Consider the following 10,031-nt stretch of genomic DNA (forward strand, 5'->3'; position numbering starts at 1 on the left):
TCAACAGCACAGTGACCAAGAGGTAGAGTGAAGGACAGCCTCATACTGGGGTAACCCAACTCCATCTCCTCTAAGTAGCAAAAAACCCTGTTCTATTGGTAATCCAGAAAAAGGCAGGTACATAATAGCACCAGTCACAGATTTGCCTCTCTCTGATCCTGATAGCAACACACAATCTCCTGCAGACACTGCAGGATGCACAACACAACTTAGTTGCAGACATTGATGTTAAGATATGAACACAAGTGAAGCTGAGGCCTTAATGCAGCCCTAGAGAAGAGAGGCACCCCACCAGAGAGGCAAGGCAAACCCACACTCCTGTGTGAATACAGAAAATACTGGGGTTATCAGATGGCACCAGCTCAGGTTAGGTTATCAGCATCACCATGAGGAACAGGAGTGCTTGACCAGTTTGGAGATGTTGATGGGTCTGCCAGAGGGACTGGAATGCAGAGGTGGGGGAATCCCTCTGCAAAGGTTTGTCAAAACACAGTGAAAATGAGCATGTGGGAGAAGCAGTTTAGCAGAGAACAGCAGGAACCTTCTGCAAGGCTTAAAAGGCATTAGATCTCCTCTCAATCTCAACATGGAAAGCATGAATGATTTGCCAAAGGCTCTAACACTGACCTGGGTATTACAACAACAGCACTGAAACATCTGGCTGAAAATCAAACATGTGAATTTACAGGGAGTGAGGATGCTCTGCCAGGGCTGGGGATGCTGCCATGCCACTGCCATGGTGAGCAGCAGGCACAGGTCTGAGGAGCTCTGTTTACAGGTAGTCACCTAGCAGAATTTCAGGAGCACATACGCAACTTCTGTTGCCAAGACAGTCCATAATTTCACAGCTTTTTCCTGGCACTACCATGAAAAGCCAATTTATATTAGGATATTAGGCAGCTCAGTCACCCACTAAACTTACAGAGCTACAGCAGCATGCAAGTGGTAATTCCCCCAGCAAGTCCCTTCTCCAGGGCTAAACCAGGAGACAATTTAGCTCTGCAATGGCTCTGATGTTAACAAAACATACAAGCTCATTCAAAACACCCTGGGAGGTATTAAATGTTTTATCCAATTTTGTTGTTGTTGTTGTTAATAGGGCTAGAGGCAGTATTCTGCTCAGAGCATAGCTGTAATCAAAAAAGCAAATGTGTTGGATGGCACATAGAACAAATGACTGAAACAGAAGATTAATCTAGAGGAAGGAATTAAAAAATAAATAGTGCAAGTAGTTCTGGAAGAACTGGAGAGGTTGGACTAATGAGAAACCACAGAGGGCAAGATAGACCGAGCATCTCCAGACCTGAGAGCTTTCCTGAGAAGAAGAAACACAGTTTGAAAACTTGGGTTCTCACTGCCATCCATGGCAAAGCCAAGGGACAAGTTCTTATATCCATGGCAGCCCTGATGGGCCAGAGGTAACACTTAGAGCTGTGCAGGTCATTTCTGGTCTACAGGCTGATGCACATTTCACTCCTGTAACCACTGAGGACACCCAGCTGGGAGACAGATTATCTCACATCATTCTAGGCTAATCTTAGTACACCATGCCCAGTCCAGCATGACACATGCACAGGCAGTAAGTTAAGAACCATCTACAGAATCAATGATGCAATATTACCAGATCTGCAGGTCCAGGGTAACTTGTCTTCTATCAATTTCTTTGGTGTAGGCTTTTATTCCATTAATTCTAGGGCACTGAAATAGAGACAAACAAGATACAACATAGTCAACATCTATCAAGCTAAGCATAAGTGAAAAGTCCTACTCACTTTGATGAATTTGAGTACAGAAGCATTAATTAAATACTTTGCAAAACTGCATGCAAAATATTAATATATCACTTCAGGTGTTTTTTTCTTTAAAGACAGAATGGCCTTGACAGTCCTCAAACACAGGGCAGTAGCCCTAGGCCATCCTGCAAGCCTTAGAGAGCACTGAAAACTTCTGTTGCAAGGCTACAACAGAACTAGATACAGATATAGTCCTTTTTTTCCATCTCCAGTACCAGGATGCTGACAGCAAGTGGGAAGAGATGTGTATCTTTCCTGTACGATCTTTCCCTCATGGTGAAGATGCTCAAGTGAACATGAGGAGGGAGCAAAGTTATTACAGAGTTGAACATCTCACTCCCTTTACACGTGAACTTTTCAAAAAAGAACCACAAGAGTTACAAAAGACTCCCACTACCTTCTCGCCAAAGTGGATCTTGGTAAAGGTGCATGTTTTCAGATGTACACTCTTTGCTCTGATTTTTGGCTCAAGAACTTCTTTAAATGTTTTTTCCATGATTGTTCCAAAGTATGGCCAAGCCTGTACAAGGACCTAAAGGAGGGTGAAAGCAGGAACACATTGAAGAGTCTTTGAGTAAGACAGCTTTTGCTGAGAAACAAACACACCCATTACAGAACCCTGGCTATTGATACCTGTCCTTTTAAAATACCAAGTCAACTTTGTGCACTTAAGTCATCCTTATGGAAGGATCCATCTCTGTTCCTTAGAAATGGAATTTGTTTCAGGGACTGAAGAGTAAATTTTCAGTACCATGGAGGCTGCTTCTAACCACAGGAGCCAATGAAGCCCACGGTCAAATCTCTTAAGTACAATAATCCCTAATTACTCTAAAGTGTCACAATGTTCCCTGGAGTTAGGTTTATTTAGAGGACTGAGATGAGCTTTTATATAAAAAAGAAAATTTGCTTAAAAAAAAACCAAAAAAACCCAAAAATACAAACACCAAAAAAGAAGATAGTCACTAGATGCTAATTTGCAAGTTCAGCTGTTTTGCTGTTTTCCTCTGAGAGGTTGACCACATCTGCTGATGGAAGCATTGGCCTCAGTGCTCTCTGGGAACCTTTCTGGTAGGAGGAATACCACTAAGTTTGCTAAAATAATAATAACATACACATGTATGTATCCATATATACACACAAACAGTTTAATTTTCTTCTAGTCTCAAAATGAAGTGTTGAATTTATCAAACTTGTATCAACCAGGATCACATTGGCTCTCAACCTCAGTGGCAACCCCACACTCAAGTGACTCCATACTTCAGTATAGACACTAATACAATTGAATTATGCTAATTTAGTAGTAATTTGATAACTTTCTCAGACTTGTCCCACAGAGTTTGGATGGGAGCAGGTGGCTTCACCAGCTGGAGTTCAGAGCTCCTCACCTTGTTCAGCCACTCCACTCGTTCAACATCAGGGAAGTGAACCTGGATGCAAAGGAAAATAAAAGTGAGTGCCACGTGCCATCTGTTTGAGCACACTGCAGCACATGCAAAAGATAGCATGGAGTGTGGAACAATTGTCAGAGTAAGCCGAGATCCCTCTGCCTTCATACATACGTCCTTTATAATTGACTACCTCCTTGAAAAAATGTAAAATGCAAAGAAGCCAGTAAAGAATAGTAAAAGACAAAGAACCCACGTGCACTGATGTATCAGGATGCCTCTGGGCACATTTACATGATTAAAGCAAGTGTCACTTCCTGCTCATGATGTAAAGCAGCATTAGATTTCTCATCCTTCTCTTTGTCATACCTTGGGAAGCCACGAGAACCTACTTCCCTTTAAGACCATGAGCTGTGCAGGACCTGTTTCCTGTACTCACTCTCCTCAACCAGGACACCACACTTCAGGAAACTCAGAACTTGCTTGGGAAACTCAATGTCTTGGTTGTGGCAGCATTTCTCCACTAATACCAACATGGTGCCAATGGCTTCAGGGAAAAGAAGCCCTGTAAGAGTTCAAGCCTGTTAGCATACACTATCATGTGTAACAGTCCAGTGTTTTCAGTTCTCAGAGCTTTTTAAGATGGTAAGGAGAAATTAAAATGAAATAGTCACCTATAAATCATGTTTTCAAGTTGGACACACCAAATGCCAACAAGAAGTGTGTATGTCCATTACAAAACCCCACAAGTTCCCTGAAGTGATGACTTTCTTAATCACCATCAGGACAACTGGGCATGAGACCACTCTCAAGTAAATGATCTCTCAGACCCCTGCAAGAAGCTGCTGAGTGAAGAGTTACAATCACCTTACTACAGTCACACATGAAAGCCTATGGATGTGGTATTTGCAGCTGGTGCTACAAGCTGGCAGCAGGTTACTGCAGAAGGGAAGGACACTGCAGCAGCTTCTCAGAATGGACATTAGAGCACCTGAATACAAAGGGAATCTGGCTATCATCTAGCCTGATAATAGTAATTGGGTAGGACAATACTTCCTCTTACAAGAGCTGTGAATTACACTTTTCAGGCAAAGCCTCACTGTTCATCAGCTTTCAGAGAGGTGCTCAGAGACGTTTGGATGGAATGGATAGTAGCCTGTTTTTTAGCACAGCTTTATAGATGATTGAAGAGCCCATTTTCCCTGCTCAAATCATGCTTCAAATGATCTCATTAAAAAGCCCCAAAGTAATATTACCATATTTTTTATAAGAAATTTCTTTTGATGCTCTAAATAGCAACTTTTCCATTAAATAAGACAACAGAAGTTCATGGAAATGTCAGCCTGCACAGGTCTATTTGCATGATGAAGGGAGAACTCAGCACCAGAAGGGACAATCAACACAGACAAACTGCTGCTGACATTTTACAGTGAGGCAGATTATGTGAATCAGGGGACCTCCACTTCACCTGCCAGCCTTTCATTTTCCACCTAAAGGCTCTCCATCAGGGCACATAAATCCTGGCTTCTCAGCTCCAATGTAATTGCCAAGCACCAACACCCTGCAGCACCTGGGCCACAGCTTGGGATCAGATGTAGGAAGGACAGAGCAGGGATGGAAGCAGCATGGTGAGTTTGTTCTTCAAAACACCTTACAGACAGGAGAGGGATGTGACCCAAAACAAAGGAACAGGACAACAGTTAGGCTACCCTTTCCCAGTGAGAAAGTCACTGCTTATATGTGCAGGGGAGAAATGTGGGGCATTATAAACCATTACAGTTGTCTGGGATTATTCACTAGAGGCAAGGCTCCTAGAGACTTGAAACAGCACAAAGGGGCATCAGGAAAGAGGCAAAAACTATGAGAATGAGGGTGTAGCTAGATCCATCTTTAGAAAAAGTAAAATTGAATTCATTATTTGCACCACAGACACCTGAACCACCAATGGCCCACAGCAAACCTCCAAAGCAATTGCAATGAATCACACTGCTGTGTCACACCTTAGATGCTGTGATAGCAGACATTTATACACAAATGTACAGGTACATTTCCACCCCACCTGACACCCCTTCATTCAGGTGTCTGCAATCCAGGTCCCACCCAGGCACTTGGTGCCTCCGTTTCCTCTGACAGATGGAAGGAATGGCACTGCTGGAGCTCCAAAGCTGGGACCAAAGACCAGCAGGAGCTCCTGGGCTGACACAAAATGGGCTCTTCTTGCAGAGAACACCACAGAAACTGGCTGACTACATTACTAGTGAAAACCAGAAACCAGCTTTCTGCCCTTTATGACAGGCCACCAAATTTCAGTGGGTTCTCAACACCAAAGTTCTGCTCCACTCAGTGGGATGAACTAAATGAGCAGTTCTGTGAGGAAGCAGAGCTCGGTCTCCAGGTGTGCATTATCCGCTGTGTAGTAAGACACAAGCTCTGAGCAAGTCCTTTCCTACCCATGGGGTATCCCCATAATACACATGCTAGCTAGCATGTCACATGGCTAGTTCAGCTCAGTGACACCACCAAGCTCTCTTCTTGACCCAGCCATTTACTCCAAGAATTTAATGTATCATCATCTGCAGTTCCATACCTCTGAACCATGTGCTCTGGATTTCAGACTCACTTCTGGCCCTTGCTACTGGTGACAGCCCTGCCAGCAAGGTCTTGCCCCGAGTTTGTCATCAGTACAGCACATGTAGGAGGAGCCCAAAACACTTCCTACTAATCCCAGAACCAGACACCAAGAGCTGCCAAAATTAATACTAACACAGGGTAAGATTTAATCCTGTAGCCTTGGGCAAGTCCCACTATCAGAATCAGTTTTACCCATCTACAAAAGCAGGCATGCTTCTTGCCAAAGTTTAAGGAATGCAGTAAAAATTACTTAGCATTTGAAAAGAGCTTTGAAGATCAAAAACACCAGGTAAGGGGCAATTACTAGCAAGTAAAGAAAATGTGTAAATTCTGCATGACTCCACCTTGCCCTGCAGCAAGCCACAGCAAGGATCACAGCAACAACAAACCCATGTTAGACACAACAGCCCCATTCTGTTCAAATACAACACAGCAATCTATCCATCAGGGTCTGGTTTGGTTTTTTGCTTGGTTGTTTGGTTGTTTTGGGTTTTGTTGTGGATTTTGGTGTTTTGTTTGTTTCTTTTTACAAAAAGTCAGGATTTTTAGCTATTCATACAAGAGGGAAAAAAAATAAGTGTAAACAGGGCTTTTGCATGAACAAGGACTTAAAAGGCAACATTTTAAAAGGACAGTTCTGTACCTAGTAGTATTTTGCCTGGTAAAAGGAGTTTAACATAGGAAGAAACACAGCATACTTGGATTCTGCCATGTGCAGCAGTGGCAAAAGCAACACAAGCAGTCACCACAACCCCAGGAGCTGGAATGAAGAGGAAGCCTGGCTGGCTCTGCTCTGAGCACTGCCTGCATGTACAGAAGTCATGCTAAAGGCTGCACAGGCTGAAGTCAGAAGGTCTCAACTCTCCAAGCCATGGTTCTGACTGTGCCTGCCATGAGCAGCGTTCCAGCCTGGTTTCCTGAGGAAGCACAGCCTGCCCACGTACACTGTCTAGCACAGGAATGCGTCTACTCCAAACTCACTGGCTGGTTTCAGCCAAGAAACTGGTGCTGCAAAACAATCCTGCAAATACCCCAAAACAGATGGTTGAGTAGATTAGGGAAACCCTCTCAGCATCCCCCCTAAAGGAAAGGCTGCATTCTGTATATCTCCAAACAACTGATATCAGGACTGAGCAGAACTTGAGCCAATTCAAAGAAGCCATTTCCTAGGGAGAACAACTTTTAACCGACAGCAAGATCAATGACTGCTCTTAACTCTTCACTGGATGGATTCCCCTCATTTTATAACAGTCCACATGAAGAGACAAAGCTTTATGAATCCCAAGACACTGCCATCATTTCACACCTTCAGAACCTTTCCTAAGATTACAACACTGCAAAGGCAAGCCATGCTCCCCTTGAACTGTATTGCTACTGCCACCTCTGTGTGACAGGAGAGAAGAACTCAGCAGAGAATTTTAGAGCTCCCAACTGAAGGTTCATGAACACTGAAAGGCAAAAACAAAAGATAAAAAAAGACAACACCACGGAGAATAAACTGAATAGATATCAGGTGAGAATCAGTCTCCAAGACAGGCACATAGAAGGAGTAAATCCAATAGAGGATGGGGATGGAAGGAAAATGAAAACCGGGAAGTTAAAAAGCATCAAGGACAAGAGTAGTGTGGAAGCAAACACCCAAGTGATGAACAAAAGTTACCAACACACAAAAGGAAAGGAAGAGGCAATATAGATAAAAACTAAAAGCACGCTGTGCAGCCCCTTTATCATTAGGTCCTACATCCTGCCTTCCAGGAGTAAGGGCCAAGAATTCACAAATCAGACCTCTGGGAAGAGTCTGACTCTACCATCTCTGTGAGCACATGCTGGGCAGTGGGAGATAGAAATGAGAGACCCTTTAAACCTTCCTTTTTCCTGAAGGAGACTGAACACCCCCAGCATTGTCAGACCCCAGGTGCTCCAGCCCCTGACCATCCCAGTGGCCTCTGCTGCAGTCTCCCCATTTGCCCAAACCTCTCCTGGGCTGGGGCACAGAGTGCTCTCTGTGCAGCCTTGTGAAGGCCCAGTGCAGGGCAATCAATAATGGACCACCAGCTCCCACACTAATGAAGCCTGAAACTTTCAGCCACAAAACCTAATGAAACTTTTTGCATTTGTGTGCACTGTGGGGGCAAGCCTGATTTTTCAACAGTGACTAAGAGGCTCAATTTCTGGTTACAATGATTCAGGGCACTTGAGGATAAAACACAACACTGCTCTCGCAGCATCAGGGCAAGAGCTGACACCATCACATTCATTAATGCCCTGAATTGGGTTTTTTTTTATGCTCTGTCAATACAAACAAGCAGAAACCTCATTCAGAGACAGACTTCTGTGCCTGGCGGGAGGGAACATGTGCAGGGAGCTGCATCAGCCCTGGCAGGAGACCCTGGCCTCACTCCTCAGAACTGCCAGCTGCCTTAATTTCCCACAGAATTAAGGAGAGCCAAGTGCTGTAGGCTATATAAAAGTTTGCCGACTATAAATGCCTCCATGCAACACCCTTTACAAGAAAAGCATTTCCCTATCAGTCACTGACAGATTTTTAAATGCTAAGTAAATTATGATAAAAGAAAAAATATCTAAACACCTCATCATCCTTTCCATTAGCCAACCACAACTGCCCAATAAATAACCCAAGACACAGGGTAAAATGGCAGGCAGAAATTCTAGTTTCTTCACTTTAAAACGTAGACTGACTAGAAACAAATGTGAACAACAAACAGGGGTTGGCCTTCCGTACCGTCCAGAGATGACTCCTTAAAATTAAATATTTGGGTTTTTAGCAGGATGAAAATACAATTTTTATATATTTTTGTTTGTTTTCAAATGACACTAAAGGGGAGAAAACCTAGTGGATGAGGAAGGTATAAAGTATACTAAAATAAGTATCTTCAACAGCAAAATACCTGCAATGCAACAACATGTATTTGAAGGGAGGTGTCTCTGGCGATACATCACTCTGTTTTACATACCCACTTACAGCAGCACATCTCCTGGGCTAAACAACTCCTACTTTAATCCTCGCTTTCCTGAGCAAGACTTCAAAATCAAAGACGCTACTGCTCGGCCCAAGGCATCGCTGCCACCCGTTCGGCCGCTCGCTCCGGGACACCGCGCTCTCGGCGCCGCCGGTTCCGCGGGCAGCGCCGCGCTCCTCACTCACTCACCCAGGCGGGCAGGTGCCGGGCGGCCAGGCCCCGGCACACCGCCTCCCGCTCGTCCTCCAGCAGCGCGAAGGCGGCGGCCAGGCGGTCGCGCTTCCCCCGCCGGTTGAGTCCCCAGCAGAGCCAGAGCGCCAGCGCCAGCAGCAGCCAGCTGCCGCTCAGCCCCAGGTACCCCGCCAGGTACGCGGGCCCGAGGCACAGCAGCGCCCGCGCCGCGGAGCAGAGCAGCAGCCGCGGCAGCGCGGCGGGGCGCGGGGCCATGGCTCAGCCCGAGCCGGGTGCCACAGCCCGAGCAGCCGGGGGGCCCCTGCCGAGTGCGCTCCCCCGCGCCGCCGCCGCGGCTCCTCCGCCCGCCCGGGCCGGCCCCGCCGCCGCCCCGCCCCGCCGCCCCGCCCTCACGGCCGGCCCGGGGCGCTCGGCTCTCCGGCGGCGCTGCGGACACCCTGTGACCCATGGTCACGGCTGGATGTGCAACCATGTGGGGCACGCACCACCTGTTGGTTCTGGACACTGCTGTTTGCCTTCTTCCTTGGCACTTTCTTGTCGTCCTCTTGAGATTTTGATGGGGATGTTGTGGGAGTTAAGATTCTGAAATACTGATAATCATGGAATCCCCGAATCACAGAATCATCAAAGTTGGAAGAGACCTTTGAGATCAACAAGTCCAACCATCAGTCTAGCACTCACCCCTAGACCGCAGGGAAAATCTTTTTCTGACACATAATCTGAATCTCACCTGCCTCGGTTTGAGGCCATTGTACTCTAGGCTTCCCAATGCAGGCACAGTATAAGAGACTGATCCCCACCTCACTACAACCTCCTGTCAAGTAATTGTAGAGAGCTACTAGGTCCCCCCCTAAATCTCCTCTAGACTCAGTAAGCCCAACTCCCTCAGCCTTCCTTGTAAGACATGTTTTCTCAGATACTCTTTGAGATGCTTTCCACCCTAGCGATATTAATTCTATACCTTTATAAACATGCTTTAACAGACAGGCTGTTATTGTCCAGTTCTACACTGTGTTTTCCACTGCAGCTTCCCCTGGATCAGGCAAATG

The 10,031-nt window shown here is 45.8% G+C and overlaps 1 protein-coding gene across 1 annotated transcript in view; it reads right to left on the minus strand.

Annotated features, from left to right (window-relative positions):
* The window catches only part of ESYT3 (extended synaptotagmin 3), a 30,137-nt gene extending 20,900 nt beyond the window's left edge, over positions 1-9,237 (minus strand). Inside the window, exons 1-4 of the mRNA XM_058809633.1 lie at positions 8,980-9,237; positions 3,179-3,220; positions 2,191-2,325; positions 1,622-1,698 (exon numbers count right to left, since the gene is read on the minus strand). Coding sequence (XP_058665616.1) covers positions 1,622-1,698; positions 2,191-2,325; positions 3,179-3,220; positions 8,980-9,237 — 512 coding nt within the window. The remainder of the gene's footprint in view (positions 1-1,621; positions 1,699-2,190; positions 2,326-3,178; positions 3,221-8,979) is intronic.
* Between the last annotated feature and the right edge of the window lie 794 nt (positions 9,238-10,031).

Source organism: Ammospiza caudacuta, chromosome 8 (assembly GCF_027887145.1).
Source record: "Ammospiza caudacuta isolate bAmmCau1 chromosome 8, bAmmCau1.pri, whole genome shotgun sequence".
In the NCBI taxonomy this organism is placed as follows: domain Eukaryota; kingdom Metazoa; phylum Chordata; class Aves; order Passeriformes; family Passerellidae; genus Ammospiza; species Ammospiza caudacuta.